Source organism: Adiantum capillus-veneris, chromosome 2 (genome assembly GCF_014529385.1).
Source record: "Adiantum capillus-veneris isolate H3 chromosome 2, ASM1452938v2, whole genome shotgun sequence".
NCBI classification, from domain to species: domain Eukaryota; kingdom Viridiplantae; phylum Streptophyta; class Polypodiopsida; order Polypodiales; family Pteridaceae; genus Adiantum; species Adiantum capillus-veneris.
In genome coordinates, this window is record NC_140932.1 from 94,649,910 (window position 1) to 94,672,438 (window position 22,529).

The 22,529-nt window shown below is 45.5% G+C and overlaps 2 protein-coding genes across 2 annotated transcripts in view; one reads left to right on the forward strand and one right to left on the reverse strand.

Annotated features, from left to right (window-relative positions):
• The window catches only part of LOC147463220 (uncharacterized), a 31,819-nt gene extending 12,274 nt beyond the window's left edge, over positions 1 to 19,545 (forward strand). The window contains exons 4-5 of the mRNA XM_086487763.1: positions 14,469 to 14,591; positions 14,675 to 19,545. Of these exons, the coding sequence (XP_086343889.1) occupies positions 14,469 to 14,591; positions 14,675 to 14,887 (336 nt within the window). The 3' untranslated portion in view covers positions 14,888 to 19,545. The remainder of the gene's footprint in view (positions 1 to 14,468; positions 14,592 to 14,674) is intronic.
• Positions 5,249 to 6,962, reverse strand: LOC147463221 (uncharacterized). Its single transcript, XM_086487758.1, has one exon. It carries the CDS (start codon positions 6,960 to 6,962, stop codon positions 6,540 to 6,542), a length of 423 nt encoding a protein of 140 aa, XP_086343884.1. The 3' UTR covers positions 5,249 to 6,539.
• Positions 19,546 to 22,529: the final 2,984 nt, after the last annotated feature.

Here is a 22,529-nt window from a genome sequence, read left to right on the forward strand (position 1 = left end):
TCACTTAGCATAGATGCATATCCTCTGGTTGCACACAACATGATCATCAGTATTCCCATCAAAATCCAGTAGAATCAGTTAGGGGATTTTTCTAGTGACTTTAGCCTATTTTTCCTATTTTCGACATTTTTCACTTATTTATTAAGTGACTTTTGTTGGGAACTGAGTAGGGCAAATTGGGTAAGTTAATATATAAGCAAACCCAAGTTAGCACTCTTTGGCAGATGAGCAAGGAGCACAACAGGCCACAGGCAGGAGGTACTCCCCTCTCTCAGCAGACACCGTCAAGCCTTGGCGATTCCCACCTATCCATCAGCCTAGCGTTTTTGGTCATCGCCATCATCTCCCCAAGCTGGCGTTTTCAGCTTTGCCCTCATCGCCAACATCCCCGGGTACCTAGCGTTTTCACTAACGCTACAAAAGCTGCCAGCGTTTTTCATTTTCAGTCTTCAGCGAAGCAGATGTCCCAGCGTTTTCAGCATTAAGGACAGCAGCAAATTCAGCCCTGGATCTCTGTAGATACACACCATTTTCAGCCCCCAAAAACGCAGCCAGATCAGCATTTTCAGCAGCCCCGAATCAGTCCCAGATTTTCAGCCATAGCGTTTTTATGGACAGCAGATAGAAGATCACAGATTTCAGCCCTTAAGTCATCGACGTCGTCCCTGTCGTCGTCACCGACATAGTCCCAAGTTGCATCAGTTTCCATGCATCATCATTGTACCACTTTGTGCAATCAATAGTAGACCACTCTTGCCGACGAGAGTGGGGCCTTCGGAGGAGGGTTTTACAACGTCTCTGGTGTCGTATCTCTCTTCTCTCCTTCCCTCAGTCTCATACACTTGCACACACAGTGTCCATTCACTTTGTTCGTGATCACAACACTCTTTCATTAAGAACGGAAGGCTCTCCCTTCCATAAGAACTAAAAGGAACCTTGAGTAAATATGGATCACTCATCTTGAGAAAATACAACATTCATTCCGCTGCACCTAACATTAAGAACGGAAGGCTCTCCCTTCCATAAGAACTATAAGGAATCTTGAGTAAATATAGATCACTCATCTTGAGGAAATACAACATTCATTCCGCTGCACCTAACATTGGTATCAGAGCTTTGGCAGTCACTCAAGGAAAGAACCACAAGACTCACAAGAATTTCTTTTGCTTGTCACGGTCGCACGAACCCAAGTTCGCTTGGGCGTGTCGATTCCTAATCGTGTTTTTGAAGAGTGATAGGAATCCCAGGAAAGAAGGGCTTGTCCAGCCTCCCCTTGTGTCTCTTTTCACTCATTGAGAGCGGACCGTGCACTTAGCGGCCGGCCAATTGATGTGAGGTGGGAAAAAGGAACCTTGGTGTGAGCGCAAGGCTGCCAAGGGGTGCGCCCGCGGAAAGGAGTAGAACTCGGGTGAAGAGAAGATCCTTCTCAAACACGGTTTGCAAGCGAAAGAAAACCTCAAGAACCTCAAGAACCAAGACCCCCAAGAACCCAAGTTCCTCGTGAACTTAAGAACCCAAGACCATAAGAACCCACAAGAACCTACGACTTCAGAATGGTCATCACTCGAAGCGGAATGGATACTTCGCTTGGAAGTGATGAGCATGAGAGAGTCGAAGAAGAATTTTCCCCACGAGGAGGTTTTTCCGACCCTCCCCGTTCCCCATCTACGTCAAAGATTGCACTAACTCCTATGGAGGCGTTGGAGCGGATGTTTATGGAAAGGAAGTTAGAACGCAAAGCAAGAAACGCAGAAATGGAACGCAGACACCAAGAAAGAATGGCAACCGCCGTCAAAGGAAAGGGCGACCAACACATGGAAGAGTTCTTGCGACTCTTTTCTCAAGCTCAGGCACAACTGCAAGAGATTCGGGAAAAGGAGACTCTCTCAGTCTCTTCTTCTCCAAAGCATGATACACATGATTTGCATGACGATGTTTTGAATGACAATGATTTGCATGATGATTTGAATGCCAATGATTTGCATAAGGATTTGGATGATTATGACAAGCATGATGATCACGATGTGATTTCTCACAAGCATGATGAGTTGCATGAAGATGATGTGATTGTTCACAAGGATGATGTGTTAGTGGATGCTTTTTCTAGCGAAGCTAACCTCGTTGCAGATTCGATCAATCACGAAGAATCGATCTTGGCTTTCGAGTCGAGGTCCAAAGAACCCACACAGGAAGACTTGACCATTCAGGAAGAACTGATCTTGGCTCTCGAGCCTAGGTCCAAAGAACCCTCACAGGAAGTATTATGTGTTCGCATGATTGACACGCATACATTGTTCGAGTGTTTCATTCGTGATCGTTTCCTGTATTTTAGTCAGCATCTTTATGCGATCCCTTTTCTTAGGCATGACATATTGTACGTTGAGCCAGTTTCCATCATGAATGAGCACGATTGTATGCGGATTGTTCATGAAAAGGTGAAAAGTATGCATTCAAGGGAGTTACATTTCATGTCTCTTCCTTGGCATGACACAGTTGCAGAAAGAGCACATGAAAGTATGAGCACCAAGCATAGGCATTTCCATTGTGAATTGCCACATTTGATCGATTTAGATCAGGAAAAAAAGATTGGATCTCATTGTTTTCGTGTATGGGATGAACGGTTTGGCACTCCGTCTATTTGTTCATCTACATTGCATGCACAATCTTTTAGGAAGACAAGTTTTTTTCCACTCACTTTACATGGAATGGGTATGTTCATGTTTTTGTGTTGGAAGTGGTTTCAGGAATTTTCAGCCATGGAGATTCTTGAAGAAGAAAGAAGCAGGACTCTACACGAAGTTGAAGCATCGAAAGAGCCACAACAGACTTTGTCGCTTTTGACGCGGCCCAAAGAAGAAGGCTTTGCAGACATTTATGAAGTTCAAGTACTGCACGACCCACATCAAAGTGGACTGGCGAAGAGTCCCTTCCAAGATTCCGGATGCTATTGGCGATCTCCCTCGACGCCATATAGTTCTGTACCAGTGCCTCACTTTGAAAAGGAGGAGATGTCACGTGACACATCCAACTCTATGTGTCCGTGGACAAGCTATGCCATACAGTTCGGTACCAGTACCTCACTTTGAAAAGGAGGGGATGTCACGTGACACATCCAACTCTATGTGTCCATGGACAAGCGACACCATAACAGGGTTTCCGTCAAGTCTAGTCAGTCTAGATTAGAAGTGATCTGGCACTTTTTGTGAGTCTATTCGTAGACCGTGCATGCCCAGTCACTTAGTATAGATGCATATCCTCTGGTTGCACACAGCATGATCATCAATATTCCCATCAGAATCCATTAGAATTAGTTAGGGGATTTTTCCAGTGACTTTAGCCTATTTTTTTCCTATTTTTGACATTTTTCACTTATTTATTAAGTGACTTTTGTTGGGAACTGAGTAGGGCAAATTGGGTAAGTTAATATATAAGCAAACCCAAGTTAGCACTCTTTGGCAGATGAGCAAGGAGCACAATAGGCCATAGGCAGTAGGTACTCCCCTCTCTCAGCAGACACCGTCAAGCCTTGGCGATTCCCACCTATCCATCAGCCTAGCGTTTTTGGTCATCGCCATCATCTCCCCAAGCTGGCGTTTTCAGCTTTGCCCTCATCGCCAACATCCCCGGGTACCTAGCGTTTTCACTAACGCTACAAAAGCTGCCAGCGTTTTTCATTTTCAGCCTTCAGCGAGGCAGATGTCCCAGCGTTTTCAGCATTAAGGACAGCAGCAAATTCAGCCCTAGATCTCTGCAGATACACACCATTTTCAGCCCCCAAAAACACAGCCAGATCAGCGTTTTCAGCAGCCCCGAATCAGTCCCAGATTTTCAGCCATAGCGTTTTAATGGACAGCAGATAGAAGATCACAGGTTTCAGTCCTTAAGTCATCGACGTCGTTCCTTCGACTTTGGCGCCCGGGGCCTTTCTATACCATTGTCTAGGGTGTGCTCAGATGGTACTACCGACCACCTGTGTGGCTCTTCCCTCCTCCCATCCCTTGATTTAGCCTCATTGTATATATGTTGTTCTTTCATCGGGAGAGTCTCCCCATCATGTTTGTTGTTGCCCTCTCCTGCAGAGGCGGTTGTAGCCCTACGGGCAGCTTTCATTAACTAATAGAAGGATCTTTTTCTCGGAAAAAAAAAAGTCATCGACGTCGTCCTAGTCATCGTCACCGACATAGTCCCAAGTTGCATCAGTTTCCATGCAGCATCATTGTACCACTTTGTGCAATCAATAGTAGACCACTCTTGCCGACGAGAGTGGGGCCTTCAGAGGAGAGTTTTACAACGTCTCTGGTGTCGTATCTCTTTTCTCTTCTTCTCTCAGTCTCATACACTTGCACGCACAGCGTCCATTCACTTTGTTCGTGATCACAACACTCTTACATTAAGAACGGAAGGCTCTCCCTTCCATAAGAACTAAAAGGAACCTTGAGTAAATATGGATCACTCATCTTGAGAAAATACAACATTCATTCCGTTGCACCCTACAACGACCACAAGCATCACAATATACTTCGAATGACTTTTGCAAGTCCGACAAAGTCAACACTGGTCCAGTAGTCAGTTTTTGTTTAAGTGTCTGAAAGGCAGTCACCTCTGTCGGTCCCCACGAGAAAGGGACTCCTTTTTGAGTCAAAAAGTGCAAAGGAGAAGCTATCTTTGCAAACTTTCGAATGAACCGCCAGTAGTAAGAACACAAGCCCAAGAAGCTTCTAACTTCATGAACGTTCTTCAAATCTGGCCAGTCACATATAGTCTCAATCTTGGCCGGGTCTATCTGTACTCCTGCTGTTGAGACGATGTGTCCCAAAAAGTGTATCTCCGGCAAGAAAAATTCACTCTTTTTGGCATTGATAATTAATTTGTGACCCCGCAATGCCTGAAAGACCTGTAGCGGATGGTGTCGATGTTCTGCTTCGTCCTTGGAGAAGACTTTAATGTCATCAAAGAAAGTTCCAACAAAAGATCGATATCTCGGAAAATCCTACCCATCATTTGGTTGAAAGTTGCTGGAGCATTGGTGAGGCCAAAAGGCATCAGCAAAAATTCGTACAAACCGAAATGAAAGGCTGTCTTGTAGACATCTCTCGGAGCGATTCTGATCTGATGATATACTCTGAGATGATCTCATCAGTGGGATAAGTTAAATTTCTCGAATGTATTAATTCTTGGATAGAATTTGACTTTTGTTCCAGGCAGTAGTCTTGAATCTCTATAGGGAGTCCGCAGCAAAACCGTTCAATCCGTTCCTTAAAAGTGACCTTCTTAAATGAAGAGGTTGGTAGAAAAGAGTCCCAAAACTTGTCGCAATAAGCGTCCAAAGAATCTCCCTTGGTCATCCGAAGATGGTTCCAAACGGTTCTTATATCCTGTTTGCACTCCCGGGTAAGCCAAGAAGAAATAAAGAGCCTTTTGAATTTCAACCACTTGATTGGAGCTTCTTTCCTCAAAAGAAGGGTCGACCACCATGTTCGAGCCATAGTTACAGGGAATGACCATTTTCAAGTCCCTGTTCCCTATTCCCATCCCAATTTCCCGTTTCGGATTGCGGTTTCGTGTTTCAGACGTGAGTATCCGAAACAGGGAATGACATTTCATGCATGTTGCCGTTCCTTGTTTCTCGTTCCGATTTCTCGTTCCAGGTAACTATGGTTTGAGCATTTCCTTTGAGAAAAGATGCAGCCCTCCTAATCTTGGAGTGCTCTGAGTAATGCCCTCCAGAGAAGGCTATGTCAAATTGCAGGATGAAGGCCAAAGCCCTCGGAGCATCTTAGAATCCAAAAAAGGATTCAAATTTTATCTATTGTCCACCTTTAAATTCTTTAGCTTTCTTGCTCTTGTCTTCGAGGAAGTCATATTGGTTGGCTCTGTAGAAGTGCTTCTTCTTTGCATAAAACATATGGTCATTGGAGTCCGAAGTGTCAGAGGATGACTCCTTTGTAGAGCTATCAGAAACTGGGCGGAACTTGAGTTTCTTTGCCTTCTTCTTGCCCTTTTTGAAGCTTTGCTTTTTGCTTCGCTTTTTACCCTTTCTGTCCTCCTCGCTCGAGTCAGAAGAGCTAGAAGAACTGTCAAAAGAAGAGGAAGAAGAAGAACTGGGTAGTCGCTCTAAGCTTACATGCTTCTTCTGCACATACGAAACGTATTTCTGTACTGAACAAACCTTTAGGTACGTGATAGGTACGTACCATTTGTAAAAAAAGATAATTAAACTAAATTTAAGTTCACAGACCTTTCAAAATTCAGTCTCATTAACAATGCAATGCTTAAAATGAACATATTGATCATAAAACTTAATGACTCAAGACTCAATACTCAATGAGAAAACCAATGACGATAAATCATAAAACCAAATAACAACTACAAACATCATGTCCATGGCATCAGCCAGAAGTCGGCATATACCATACAAATTGAATCAAGGTCCAAAACAAAGTACTGTGAAATACTACAATGCCATAATAACAATAAAAGTCTGCTGCAGCCTGTCCTCCAAAGCATGCAGTCACCAGTGTGCACTAAGACGTGCAGCCTCAAAAGTCTGTGTCAGATGCGGAAGATGAATCGTCGGTAGAGAGCAAGCCCCCATCATCAAGGACATTGCCCTCGTCATCAAACTCAGGGTCAGGCTTAGCATATGTCAACTCTGGTACAAGCACCTCTGCACCACAAGCCTCCTCAGGCATATCGGCAATCTCTGCATGGATGAGCCAGACAGCTTCATTCGCTCGCCTGCGATTGGAGCGAATATGAAGCTTCCCCCTGCGAATACTCTCTTGTCTCACAGTGTCTGGATCTCCTCCCACCGTGCGTAGAGGAAGGCTAAGAGCTCGTGCACGTGATCTAGTAACACGACGATCCACGCTCTCGAGCTCTCTATGCAGCTCTTTGAGAATCTGCTTCTGCTCGTCTCTAATCTGTCGGTCCACCTCCTTCGGTCTAGGATCATCTACCATTTTCAGCTCTGGCGCATCAACCTGTTGAAGAGTAAAATAAAGTTAAAATGACTTATTTATGGCATATGCTTGCAGGTTGAGTTTAAAGTGGCCAACATCAAGATAATTTACCTGTTTGGGTTGCCCCAAAGAATGGTAACTCCGCACAAGCCTTATGTTGGCTCTACAATACACCAACTTCTCCAACTGAGAAGTGCTAAGGTGATTTCGAATCTTCGTGTGTATGAGAGAGTAAGCACTCCAATTGCGCTCACATGCTCCAGCTGAGCAATCCTGCTCAGTGCTCAAGCAAGAGCGCAATCATCAATGCACACAAAATTAGGAGAGTGACAAGTGTCAAGTAATACATGGATGTCAGTTTCCTAACCTGAGAAAGGATACGAAGAGCAATGCGTGAGAGGTTGGGAAGACCAACTCTCCCATACGAGTGCCACCACGTCAAAGGATACTTTGTGGCTTCCTTCCTCAAAGAAACTGCTCTCGTGAAAGAAGCGCCAATGCCATTCATGTAGTTGGTGAATTCCTTGTCTATCCCAAGTTGATCATCCTCTGAAAACATGAGCCCAACATACTCTGATTGTTTTGTGCTGAGCAAGGTATCACTCCATAGCTCTGGCGACCTGTAGAGAGGATGAAGCATGGCAGCCATCGCATGTATGGGACGGCTCATGAAAGTCCAGCGGCTCTCAACACATCCCAATAAATCTGATCGGCTGAAATATCAAAACAACTTGTCAATACAAGTTAGAACTTAGACTTCATGATTAAAACAGACAACCATTAGAACATGAGGAACCCTTACTGATCAATATTCAACAGATCGCATTTGGAAACGTGGTCTTTCATCTGCATAAACAGATGATAGACTAGTCCCAAGGTCGATCCCTCCATATCCGTCAATCGAAGGAGGACGTAGACTGGCTTGAGTGCCACTGAAAGAGCGTGCACTTCCTGCCAAAAGCTCTCATCAAGGATCCGCCTCTGCAAGTATTTTGTAGATTCATCCTGCGATCTTGACATGCCTCGCCATTTTGGATCCACCACTGTCTGGAGTAGTGGATCTCTAAGTTTGTAGAGCCTCTGTAAAACCAAGTAAATGTAGGCAAACCTGGTTTTTGAAGGTCGAACCATATCCAAAGTGCTATGGCTGCGGAAGATAGCAAGAGCCTGATGTTTCTTACGAAAGAATGTGGTGACCTTGACTACATCTGCAACTATGGGCTGCACCCATGAAAGTTTGCCAATATCCTCCATGAGCAAATCCAAACAATGTGCAGCACATGGAGTCCACACTATGCCAGGAAACTGTTGCTCCACCATAAATCCCATTGCCTTGCAATTAGCTGCATTATCTGTGACCACCACTTGCACAACATTCTCCTTGCCAACCTCCTCTATGGCTGTTTTGATGTGACCAAAAATAAACTCAGCCATGATCTTTTCCCCTGCTTTTCCTGCATCCACAGCATGCAAGAAATAGGTGCCCAAAGCAGAAGACACAAGGATATTGATTATGTGTCGTCTGCGCATGTCTGCCCAACCATCTGAGATAATGGTGCAGCCACTCCTTCCATCCAGCTTTCACAGGTGTAAGTGCCTTGTCAATTAAGGCCTTCTGTTCATCTAACATAGTGGTGCGCATCTTGGTGGAATCAAGACCTGTCCATGACTCAGTAGGCCCCACCTGTGCAATGGCTTATACCATTCTTTTCCACTGATCTGTGCGCAAAACATTGAAAGATATGTTGCACTCAATAAGAGTGCGACATATCTCCATCTCTGCCACCCTCTGACGCTCTTTCACCCAAGCTTGAGAAGAGGTGCGACTAGGCAAAGTGGTTTGCGTTGGTGTTTCAGATGTACCTTTTTCACGTGGCAAGGAATCCTCATCTTCACCGCCAATACCAAATAGAGTAGGGGACAATGGACAACCTTGTTTCACTCCAATAGTGGCATGAACTAAATCAGATATCCTCTCTGGAGTGCGTACATGTCCCATTACTGATTTGTAGAGACCCATGATCCCCCAAATCGACTCATTGGGCACTCCCATCTCCTGTTGTCTGGGCACCATGTCAAATGCTTTGCGGAAATCCACGAAGCTACAGTAAATCCGTCTCCCATGTGCTCTGCCCTCCTCAATGATGGCTCTGAGTGTCAAAATATTGTCATGAGTGGAGAAAACCCTTTTAAAACCAGCTTGCCCCGCTACCCGTATGCCCTCATTCTCTGCCCATCTGCTTAACTATTGCTCAAGGAAACCGTGCTAGTGTGTGTCCAATCATAATAGTACGGTAGTTTATAGGCTCTGTAGGATCACCTGCCTTGAAGATAGGCACAATAAGAGACCGTCTCCAAGTCTCAGGGAGACCCTCACCAGTGGTAAAGAAGGTACTTGTAGATGGGCATTGGTCATGAGGGTCTAGAAGGGGTGTCTTTCAAGGGACCGTATATAAGGAAGTTGCATACTGACCCCACACATCAAGGGAAGTAATCACAAGAGAAGGGGAGTGCTCATGAAAGAGACGCCATGCCTTTCTTGAGTCTCTACTCAAGAACAGTTGGTAAAAGTCTCGCTCCATTTGAGCTAGGAATGCTCGCTTCCGTCGCACCAGGCGCCGGAAGGCTATCCGAGACTGTCTGTGATTGATGACCCCTAGTAGAAGATCCCTTTGAAGCTGTGCTCGTCTCTTTGCATTCCTCGTCATACCAACTATAATGGGGCATGCTTCTAGAACGGCGTCTCTGATCAGACTGAGTGTGTGGGTATCCCTCTGTTGCTGCATCATGCAACGTCTTAGTTAGTAGAATGGTGATATCCTCTACTGAAAGTCCTCGCCTGGCTGCTGCACATAGGCGACTATAGATCTCCTTTGTAGGTAGGTAGCTAGGTAGGTAGATAGATAGGTAGGTAGGTAGGTAGATAGATAGATAGACAGACAGACGGACGGACGGACGGACGGACGTATGTCTTCAAAAGGCCAAAATGACCTATGAGACCAGAGCGTTACAATGTGGTTAATCTGATACAAAGTCAGAGTAACAAAATGAAATACTATGAAATCCTAAGTTGGTAGGTGTGAACTAAGCAGCTAGCCGGGATAGCTAAATCACAAGTCACAAGAGATCCAGCATTGGTTGCTGGTGGATCTCATCAATCTCCTCCATGGTAAGTGGTCTGACCGTGTGTAGTGCATGTCGGGCCAAAGTGATCCGAATCCTCAGATGTAGCCTCTGTCGATGTTGTGTAGTCCTCCGTAGTCGTGGGCGTCTGGATTTCCCCAACTCAGTCGCTCGGTCGATCAGTGTGCCTCTGGTGTTAGGTGACAAGATCTGCCGTGGTACTAGCTCCTCTGGGTGTCCAGTGACTGCTCTAAAGAAGTCTGTGACGTGTCTCTGAGACTGGCTGGCCTCGCCTCTCATCAGGCTCTTTCTGCGTCTACGCAGCTCGAGCAGAAACAAACCTAGGCATCTTTGATCCTCGTACCTCATGATTGTAGAGGGTGGTCCAAAGGCCTCTCTGAACAAGCAGTGGAAGCGGCCTCGTATCTCGTAGTAGACGGGACAGTGGCATGTGTAGTGTAACTCTGTCTCAGGCTCCATGTCACACAGGGGGCATGTCCTGGTCTTTGTTGGTACTCCGCTGTATCTCCCAGTCTCGATCCGCAGCTAGTGTGAAGATGTGCGTATCTGGCCAATAGCACATCGTATCCCATGAGACAAGTGGGTGTCCATGTATCTTGGCCTCGTCACAAAACCGTCCGCCGTAAGCTGGAGAAGATGCTCTCTGTAGAAAACCATCTTCGTGCCCAACGTCTGTGCTGGCTGTATCCATGTCCTCCTGGCTGTATCCACATCAGGAAATCTTTGTAGGCCATTCAAGATGGCCAATCCATGTGCAATCCCCATGTCTATCAAGTGCCGTCCATACTCAGTATGTTCCCCATCCTGTGATAAGTGCCTTTTCTTTCGAGGTTCCCCCTTGCTCCCACTTTTCTTGTTACCCACTCTCCAAGCTCTTGAGTGCATCAACTCATGAACTGCCATCAAAGCCACGAGTTCTTTTACCTCTTCGTCTACATTATCTTTGTCTTTTAGGCCGCAAATTCTCACATGTAGAGAGGGTACAGGTTTTCTTTGCTCCTCTTCTAGTGTCAGGTTGATAATAGTGGGTGTGGATGTTGTTTCCTTACTTTTCCCTTTCTTGGCAACCTCAATCCATTTCTCAGCCTCATCTGCTTTTTGTTGAGTCTTTGTGATAACGTCCACCCAAGAGATCGTCTTTTCTTTATGCTGCTCTTCCCCCTCTTTGATGGCTCGCACTTGCTCTTTGATTGTGTTGAGTTCTTCTATTACCGAGGGTTGCAATTCTCCCTCTTCAAGCGTGTTTCGTGATTGTGCCTCCGTGAGCTCTTTCTTGAGTAACACAATCTCTTCTTCTTGGGCTGTCACACGATCTCCCATTGCAGTGTCTTGCTTTCTTGGGCCAAAACACGATCTTCAAGAAGTTTTATTGTACCTAATAGGTGGCGGTTGATCTTGTTAATGGTCTCGACCATTTCTTCTTTGCACTTTTGGACTGCATCTTCTAAGGTGGTTGGTCGTTGCTGACAAACGAGACGAAATATTGCGACGGAAGGAGACCTACACGCACCCGGGCTTCCACATTATGTATACATGTTCCCACATTAAGCATACATGGCGTACATTTCTGCAATTTCTACCAGTTCTGCAATTTTCTAAAATTCTGCAATTTCTGAATTCTGCTGTTTGCTATTTTCTGAAAATCTGCAGTATTTGAAAATCTGCTCTGATCTGCTTCGAAAAAATTCTGCGCAGAAAATCTGACTGCCTGTTGTACCTGCGGGGGGGGAGGGGCCCCCTCCTAGCGCTGCCCTGTAGTCCCCCCCCCTCTCGTGCGCCCCCTCTCTCTCCCTCGCTCTCTCGCGCTTGGGGGGGGGGGCAACACGAGAGAGAGAGAGAGAGAGAGAGAGAGAGAGAGATGAAATGAAATGAAATGATATATTAACGTCTACAAAAGGCCAAAATGACCTATGAGACCAACTGATTACAATGATGAGTCTAGTACCAAGTCTGTGTGCAAACAAAGAAAACTACAAACTAAACACTGAGATAGGAGTGCTACCGACTCCTATGGGTGGTTGGTAGGCTGAGCAATGGTATCATGACACATAGGTACAAGGTGGGGATAAGTGTCACCATGATATAATATAGCAGTAGTAGAAGCCTACCCTGATCGACACTCAGGGTGCCGTGCTAGAGAGAAAGAGAGAGAGAGTTGGTGTAGCAGGTCTCCTATTTGAGATATGGATTGATGGTTCGGCACATTATAGATAAGAAAAGCCCAGTATATGGGCCTACGATCGAGTCTTTGTATGAAGGTGATGCTTCATTTTCACTAACTGTGATGGGTATGGAGAGGACGTCAATGCAGCCTGTCTTCCATTTAGAGGTACATCTCTGAATTGTGAAGTGCTATTGCTGTAATCAACTTAAAGCCTGTTATGACATTACGAACTGTTTCAATGCCAATCTTTTATCTTTAATGGTGATTAATAATTTACATTGTTTGCAGGACTACTACTGCATAGTGCATAGTCGTTCCCTTTCCTGTAATTCTGCTACTGCATAGTGTGTAGTCCTTTCAAGTTTCCTTCACTTTGAAGGGCAACCTTTTTTTTTCTGGCGATCAATAATTTACATTGTTTGCAGGTCTACTACTGCATACTGTAGAGTTTTCTCTTTCCTCATAACTATTGGGTCAAGGTAGTGGAAAGCCTCACTTGTAAATGCTTGAGCTATTTCTAGGCTTTGTGCAATGACACCAATTTATCATGGTTTAAAAGAATCTCTAGCAACAATACTGAAACAGTCTCATATATTGTCTGTGATGTCGGTTTGTGAGAATGCCATTTTAGTTAAACTTTGGCAATAGTACGGTTTTGCATTGAGCACATTCGAATGTGCTACATTTCACAAGAATAAATGTTATTAAAAAAAGTGCCACATAATTGGAGGCTATGGTTTAGTAACTGCATTCGAAATGCTAATCACTTTGATGCTCTATGCAAGACTCAAGGTAATCCGTCCATTCACTTGTCAGGAGAACCGTTTTCACATAGGCTAGTATCACAGTCAGATTGCATGTGGCTCTTCATTGGGACTTTTATAGTGCTGGGTATCTTCTTCTGTAAGGGAGAAAACAATTTCTCATATCTGCGCCGCTCGTTGGTGGTTTCTAGCTTACAGGGCTTCCCTTATTTATTTGCTTTCTTTGTTTTGGATTGTAAATAGATATCTGTTTTATGTAGAAGGGTAAATTGTAGCTGCAGTAAGGTCATAAAAAGGTGGTTAGTGATATATCGACTACGCAGTAATCCACAAAATCTCATTCTGCAGTTAGAACTTAGTATATGACAAGTTGTGGGTATTTGAGGGCCTGTGTTTATCCCCTGGCCTTCAAAAATGTTCCTAGTGTCGGTTCATCATGACTAGTCTAGTGCCATGAGAGAATCTCAATGCGCAGTGTGTGTGTTTGATACCCTAGTCTACACTCAGATGAAAACAGTCTGAATTATCACAAATGTGTAATGATCTATTGAGGATGATGTGAATGCCGCCTTACTGGTTCATATTCCCTCAATGATAATCAAACCTAAGCATATTGACATGGGCTCTTCAGAATTTTGCCCTCGTAGAGCAGACTTGTATGCAATGAAAGGTCTTTGTAGAACTGTAATGTTATTTCAACAGCTTATGACTTTATATGTTTGAGCACCTCTTTGTGAAGGTATATCGCTGCTAAGATGAAGCATGTTTTGAACAGTTTTGTTGCATGTGGCAAGGTCTCCATTCTCCCACTTTGACATAAGATAGGATGGACACGGCTCACTTTTACTTGTGATGTCCGAGGAACAAGAAGAGACACCACATCGAAGGTTGCGAAAATGGAGTTCTAGAAAGTTTTAACTACAAAGTGGAGGAAAATGATGAAAGATATTTAGCATTTACTTGATGTGATTGAAAAGAGGTTCAGCTGAGGTCGATTAGAGTTGAAATTTACTGCCCATAATGTGCACTTTTACGAAAGATTTTTTGTTAGCATTCCTAAGGTTTTCTTTAGGTAGCTTTGCTGACTTGGGTGACGTGTGAAAACTGCAAAATTATTACTAGCAACTTCTTGAAGCTCAATTTCAAAGCGCCTTTTGTAAATGGATTGCTCTTTTGCAGTGTGGGAAAGTGCCTCCCAGCTTACAATCGTGCTGCTTTGAAATTGAAAAATGCCAAGTGAGGAGGAAAAGGAAAAATCCCCCCTAGATTTTGAGAAAAAAGTGTAAATTTAGTAAACTTTAGCTCAAATTTTCAAAATTTCCGCTTGGAAAATCCTGAAAAAGGGACTGTCTCTGGTTACAAAATTGATTTTCCTGAAGACTGCAAGAGGATGAACTTTGTTTTGACTTGTGCTTTTGGCCTTTTTGAAAACAGGACTACTTTGTATGCGATGGTGATGTGGTTTGGGAGGGAGACTATGTTGACTTCATACATGTTGGCGACAAAGGGCAATGTGTGCTCGACCATTCTCAGATTGATCTGCTGAAACCCATGAAGGTAAGCCTTCAGAGTTTCCATTCCTGTATGATGGTGTATTGGTAATTGACAAGGCCAAACTCAAAAAACTTTCAACCACACAGGGCATTGGTCAACCGGCAGAAAATCTTTCAAGATTGAACACAGATTCGCGTCTTAAACCACAAGGGAAAGACAACAGTTGTTTGCGACCCCAATCGGATAAGGATGAAAGAGGGGTGGCACTTGATTTCGGAGCCAGATGCTGGCTGAGCCATCCTCACAAGCGCAGGTTACTGAAATCCTTATCTACATCTTTCACACAGGCTGAATGCTGATCTTGCATTGCAAGTTTCAGCTCCAGTGCATTTGGCTTTAAGCCTTAAAGCTGAATCTCTGTATATTTGTCTGCTAAGATGGTGTGATGCCCCAGGAGCTGGGCGCGTCACGGAGAGGTGCGTGGTGGGCGCATTTGCGCTCAAAGGGCCCGGCTCGGACGGGACCGGCTCGGGCGGAGGGGTGTTTGTCTTCAAGGGCCTGGCTCGGACGGGACCGGCTCAGGTGGGCCCGGCTCGGACGGGACCGGCTCGGGTCGGGGTGTTGTCTTCCAGGGGGCCTGGCTTGGACGGGACCGGCTCAGGTGGGCCCGGCTCGGACGGGACCGGCTCGGGTCGAGGTGTTGTCTTCAAGGGGTCCTGGCTCGGACGGCACCGGCTCAGGAGGGCCCGGCTCGGACGGGACCGGCTCGGGTCGAGTTGCCTTCAAGGGGGCCCGGCTCGGACGGGACCGGCTCGGGCGTGGTTGCGTTCCATGGGTCGACGGCCGTGTTGCGTTTCGCGGGTCTTGCGTTCCGGGTCCCTAGCCCCACGTAGCCTCAGGCTCCGCCGCACTCACGGAGGGTCATAGCGTGCCCTGGGGAACCTTGCGTGGAGTCCCCACGGTGCACGAGTGCGTGGAGTGAGGCTAGCGTGTCTAGGTGGGGGGTCCCCTCCCGTGGCCGTTTTCGGGAGGCTCATACCCCTTATATACACCCCCGGTTGAAGAAAGTTCGACGTCCTCGTCGAACGTGGGTAAAAGAGAGCTTGGCTATGCATGAGGCCAAGGGACTAAGGGGTGCATATAAGTGTAAGTGAGAAAAAAACTGTACCCGAATGCAAGTAGCAAAACATGCTTTGTTTTTGGACTTTTTGAGAATGAGTGTGTGTGTATTTTTGGGATTTTTGGCAGAAGGCTGAAAAATGTATGCTTTGAACACCCAAGTAGAATTCCCCATACTTGAGCATTCCCCGAGAGGTAACCCGATGTGCGCGGAGCCACCTGCTGCGTTGGCCCGCGCGGAGACTTCTTGAAAGTCGAGTTGGAAGGAGAGTCCGTCGCAATGCAGCACTTGCGAAGTTGCAAGGAAGCTTACCGTCATGTGGGACGCGCGTTGTAGACTTAGGCTGACACCAGCTTTGGTTTCCAATCGCCGAATCTTGAATCGGGCAAGGTTTCTTGGTTAGATGCAGTCTTCGGGTCGAAGTAGCTTTGGCGCGTCATGACACCATGAAGGCTTTGGCTGAAACTTCACTCTTCAAACTGATCCCTGTATGTCCTTGTGTGGACGTCATTTGGAGGGCTAGCTCGGGGCCTTGTGGTCTCTTTGTAGACTTGAATGGGTCTTCAGCTCAGCATGGGCCACAAAAGTGGCCGGGGTGCGACGAACACAGTTGGATTGGTCCGTCGCGTTTTTGGGTTGTTCTGATTTTTGATATGGAGAGCCCTGTCTGGCTCGCATCTTTCCTTTTTGTGTTGGAGGTGCCCGGCTCGGATCGGGGCCCGCGCGGGTCACGGGTGACGGCCCGGGGTTTGGACGCGTCACGTGGACGGGGGACGTGGAGTTCTCTTCCTGGAGCTCTTTCACCGCGTTTTGACGACCCGACCCGGGAGGTTGGGGCCGTCGTGAGTAACGTGCGCGTCGGGCACGAGGGTCTGAAGCTCTGATACCAAGTGTGACGCCCCAGGAGCTGGGCGCGTCACGGAGAGGTGCGTGGTGGGCGAGTTTGCTTTCAAAGGGCTCGGCTCGGACGGGACTGGCTCGGGCGGAGGGGTGTTTTGTCTTCAAGGGCCTGGCTCGGACGGGACAGGCTCAGGTGGGCCCGGCTCGGACGGTACCGGCTCGGGTCGAGGTGTTGTCTTCCAGGGGGCCTGGCTCGGACGGGACCGGCTCAGGTGGGCCCGGCTCGGACGGGACCGGCTCGGGTCGAGGTGTTGTCTTCAAGGGGTCTTGGCTCGGACGGCACCGGCTCAGGAGGGCCCGGCTCGGGTCGAGTTGCCTTCAAGGGGGCCCGGCTCGGACGGGACCGGCTCGGGCGTGGTTGCGTTCCATGGGTCGACGGCCGTGTTGCGTTTCGCGGGTCTTGCGTTCCGGGTCCCTAGCCCCACGTAGCCTCAAGCTCCGCCGCACTCACGGAGGGTCATAGCGTGCCCTGGGGAACCTTGCGTGGAGTCCCCACGGTGCACGAGTGCGTGGAGTGAGGCTAGCGTGTCTAGGTGGGGGGTCCCCTCCCGTGGCCGTTCTCGGGAGGCTCATACCCCTTATAGATGCGTGTTAATGGGTTATTAATGCAATGCAAGGATTAGTAGACAGCTAAGCTCTCTCTCTCTCTCTCTCATTGATGCTATGCTGCAGCGGCCTATGCGAGAGTTCATGGGATTACTCATTGCCATACCCCCATTCTAAGATTTGTAACATGAGATTGTATCCTACTTGCCTACCAGCTCCATTACCATTCCTAGTGGGATAGTTTTAGGATCTAGGATGTTTTCTTTTATCCATTATCTCAGATGATTTATCACGTCTGCTACGGTTGTAACTTTTGGTCTAATAGGTCATTTTGGCCTTTCGAAGACGTTAATATAACAATTCATTTCATTTCGAAGCATATGACCATGATGGCTTGGTAGCGGAGCATTTTATACTTGGAAAGGGTCTTTTGGAGGATCTTCTTGCATTGATGGTTAATAGAGCTATGTGTGAGGGTTTCCATGATTATATCTATTGTCAAATATGGGGACCCTACTTTGCTTGAGAATTATAGTACTGCGATGATTGGACACACACTACCGAGATTCTATTCACTGCACCATTGGGGTGGAATAGGGCTGCCCACTATCACCCTCTTTTTGGCATGTATGTGGATGCGGATTCAGACTACATAGAGAGGGAGGGCGACAAAGGAGCTCAGTTGTCAGGGACGTGGATACCCCTATTGTTGTACGTAGATGATATTGTGCTTATTTCAGATTAACTGAGGGGATGCAACTCCATCTTGAAGCTTTACACACATTTGTGTAGGATACTCGAATGTCTCTTGACCTTGGGAAGATGAAGGCTATGGTATTCAATACTACAGTGCAATGGGTCAGGCGATCAACACCCAATTTTACTTATGGACATGGCCGAGTGGAGTAAACAGGTATACGATATACGCTTACTTTTGTGGCCCGATTTTCTCCATGAGGAGAGGGGCAGAGACTAGACTGACTAGAGCATAGACAACTTTGGGAGGTTTGAAGAGGATGTGTTCAGAGGTTCAGTTTGAGGAGCCTCTCACCAAGCTATGGCTTTTTGATACTCTGGTTGCCTCAACTATGCTATATGGAGTGCAAATATAGGGACCCTTAGTAGATCATCATAGTCGTCATCATGGACGTACATATGGGTGGCGAGACATGGAGAAACCACTTATCTCCATGATCTCCAGGATTGTCAAGGCTAAGGCCTCGGTTCTTCATGTGATCCTCCAAGTAGACGTGGCTGCCCCTCCCCTTTGGTGGTTGAGGCTCTTATGAGATCAATGCCATTCATACACAGATTATGGGAGCTCGCATGAGATCATTATGCTCGGCTGCCTTGGAGTCCTCCTGACACTTGACAACATAGGGAGATACATCATGTTGGCATGCACAAATGGTAGCATGGTTTGTGCTACATGTTTTCCCTGTGGATAGCTCCCTCCCTTTTAATATTCTCTAGATGCACCCTTTGTATGTGTGTGTGTGTGTGTCACGGAAGGAGGTCACTAGATTTCTATGACGGGATCTGTTTTAGTTGGATGCCAGGACATGGATACAATCTATACAAAAGCTAGGCTCGAAGATGACTACACATAGAGAGCATGTTCTCTTAACTCACAGAGGATGTGTTCTTATCTAGGCCTGTCTACATGGACAGTCACTTGTTCCTCGGATTACGATGTACTATTGGACAAATGCAGGTATCATCACATCAATTGGAGATTGGGGCTTGGGATTGTTTGATATCGAGGCATTTCAATTGAGGCCAAGTTCATTGTACAACATCGTATGAGATGCGTGGCCGCTTTCATTGCCTCTTTAGAGAGGGTTTTGGGCCTCTTATCTAGAGTTATGCGATAACATGATCAAAAATGTCTTTGTCTCTATCTTTTGGAGATTTAGTGATATCAAGTAGGGTTACTGACACACATCAGGAGACACACCGAGAGACAGATCGCAATGCTCTTTCATGCAGAGATTGAGCAAAGACAACACCATTGAGACAGGAGGGATAGAGGGCACATCACTAGTAGAGGTATACTGTGTGATTAAGCAGCAAAGTTGGGGAGATCCAAGAGGCCTAGGATGAGGGGATGCTCCCATCAACGGAGGAGGTTGCAACAAGATCATATCTAAACATGGGAGACACCTTGTGCAGACTCTCACCATGGAGGACATCGACACGATCATGCAGTGATCGATGCGAGCCATCTCTGGATTTTGATACACACATCCACCATTTTGTATCTGTTCTTTGAGACACACACCCACTTTTTGTATATGTACCTCTCAAGCCCTCTTTTACAACTGTACTAGTTTTCTCTTTAGTTAGTTTCTTTCTTTTTATTCTGAGCTTGTATTAGATTCACCATGATGTAACTCTTTGGTCTCATAGGTCAATATGGCCTTAATAAGACGTTAATATAGCACTTTTTTCATTTCATCTCTCTCTCTCTCTCTCTTCCCCCCCCCTCCCCCCCCCCCCCCCCCCCCCCCCCGCCCCCCCCCGCCCGCCCCAGCGTGCACACACATTGGAGTGAACATACTAGTAGGTATATGCTTGGAGAGAGAGATACTAGTAGGTATATGCTTGAGAGAGAGAGAGAGAGAGAGAGAGAGAGAGAGAGAGAGAGAGCATACAAGTATGCAATGCCATATTTGTATAGGTGGAGAGAATATATGAGTAGGTCGTGTGTATGGACTAATTGAGAGCCACACATTGTTTGATGTTGCATACTACTTTGTTTTGGTCACTTTGTCTCGTTACAATTGGCTCTGTATGTTCAATGACACCTCGGAAGCTTGTGTGTGTGTGCCCACACCCACCGACGATAGAATCAAGACTCCATTCAAATGTTGACAAGTCTCTCTCTGCCATCTTTCTGAGTTTTGGCACTTCACTCTACCAATCTTTTAAAACTCCAACAAATGACTCACTTTGCATGTCTCATAAAGAGTACCGAGTGTAGTTAGGCTTAACATGAGAGCTGAACTATTCACTTGGAAGGGTATGTCATGCATTCTAACCCCTTCTTTTGCACCCTCAAAATCACTCTTCCACATGAAAGGTTTCATAAACTTTCTACAAATTTTTATTGGAGGCTTTAATTTAGTGGAGAAGGTAATCCTTGAGATTGTTTAACTAGGAAAAGCGTTTGAGATCTTGATATTTGAAAAGTTTAGCCCCACCCCATCTATGTGAATATGCAAGCCACCTATTTGGGAAATCATGAGCTCATCTATGTGAATATGCAAGCCACTCTTCCATCTGGCAACTCCATTCCTTCCTAGTTGTGTCAAATTTGATGACCATTCTCGGGGAATTCATTCACTATTCCCCGAGTTGTCTCCTCCATTGTTTCCTTCATAGTGTTTAAAGGCTTTGCCTTTTGTGCATGACCTTTAAATTATTTTCAAGCATAGCATCTCATGCTTATTTGTTAATTTTGTGGGCTCTCAACACACAATCACATGCAATGCTTAATGTGGGGAACAATCCACTCACCCATCAATCCCGATTTTTTGAGCTTTTTCACCCTTACTTTGCCTTGCTTGATCGCATTATTGAGGGCTTGACTAGGAACCTCATCATGCTAAAAAGGTTGTAGCAACATTGGGGTGACTGATTTCAATTGTGAAATTTCATTACATTGCTACCCAAAACGCATCTTCAATTGAGCTTCATTTAAGTGGTTGTGTCATATTTAGGCTACATCTGATGAATTGCTTTGGTGACTATGTGAAGCATTGAAGCATTGCCATACATGATTGCCGCCTACCAAAATTAATTGCATCTTAAATCTTGATCTACCACTTTTGTTTAACTAGTGTGAAGAGGAAAGCATTTAATATTGCTTGCAAGGGATTGTTAAGGATTAGACACTAGCAAGGTTAGCACAATACGTATGAATTATAAATAACGAGGGTAGTGTGCAAGCTTACATGGAATGTGCAAAAGCTAAATTCAATGCAGAAACAATCGCTCTTGCCATAGAATTCGACCAAGTTTATCTGGCAAACTTGTAGTTGGTTTAATTGAAAAATGTTATAACTAAGAGTGAGTAAATCTTGGGGCCATATGGAGGTTTGTGGATGAGCAGATAATGATAGTGAAGAGAGGAAGAGGAGAAATTTCTAAGGTCTCAGAAAATCATGCTAAAATTGTTATAGTTGGAAGTTTTTTGAATGTGAGGCATTGGGAGGGTTGAGGATCAGAGTTAGGTGGCCAAAATGACAAATCAAAAAGAGGGGGAAAAATTCCAATCATCTTCACCAATGTAGTGTGCACAAGATGGACTCTAAACGAGTGTTTCCATGCAAGCACATGTGCTTCCTTTTACACAAATTTGGTTACTTACCAAGAAGATCAAGGCTTACCCTATTACTCATTGACATTATATCAAATATCAAACCCCCCATCAAGCTCAAAAAAAGGGTTGAGTTGGATTGTCATAAAAATGAAACCCAACACTTTGATACTATTATTACATTTTTTTTGCAGAATTTAACTTATGTAACCATCATCCAATAAATAGGCAGAGAGAGGAAGGGGCGGAGGAGCCTCTTACTTTTGTTTAGACAATAATAACACAACCATCTAGTTGCGTAAATACACACAGAGTATGGAGGGGCACTCGCTCAAAAGGGCAAGGGAGTTTTTGTGTCCATATTTAATCAAAGCAAAACATGTGTGGTTTTTACTATGTTTGGGTGTTAGGATGTCTCCATAAGTCATCAATCCAAAGTCCAAGGTTAGGATTGTTGGGTGTTGTCTTTCTACTACCAGTTGGAACATGTACCATGATGAGTCTTGTATCTTCTGGAGAATCTCCCATAGCAAGTGCAAGGATTTAGCTAGGATCTCTATGAGTGAGGGGTGAATTTTTTACTCTGCAAGCTTAGACCATGGTGTGTGTCAGCCTAGATGCCAACAACTTTCCTATATAAGGAGCTCTATTGTACTCTTTCCATTATCTCTAACCATGAATGTTACTTTCCATTAGCTAAAATGTCTTTTGGGTGCATTTGAATTGTCAACAACCCAATTTTGGACAAGGTTGATTAAGCTGCCTTGGGAGATAAGGAATATCAATAGCCATCAAAGATTATCGTTGAAACCTATGTTAGTTAGTTTGCTAACCCTTTGAATGACTTGCTTGAAGTGGATCTCTTCCTTACAGGCATATGTCCAAGTCACTCCAAGGCCCTTAACACCCTCCGAATGACATGCTCAGTAAAGCGGCACATTTGATTCCAATCAATACCACTTTTATTCCTTCAAATATAGGTTTCTTTTTAACCAAGGAAATATCCAACATTATGGGGTAGGGAATGGTCACCGTGGCGGTGACCATTCCCTATAATTCTTGTGACCCCTTGGTGATTGGCAGAGACCGGGAGCCATGGAGGAGCAAGCATTGT

Excerpts from the sequence above, each read along its gene's own strand:
- LOC147463221 (XM_086487758.1), bottom strand. The coding sequence starts at position 6,962 with ATGGTAGATGATCCTAGACCGAAGGAGGTGGACCGACAGATTAGAGAC.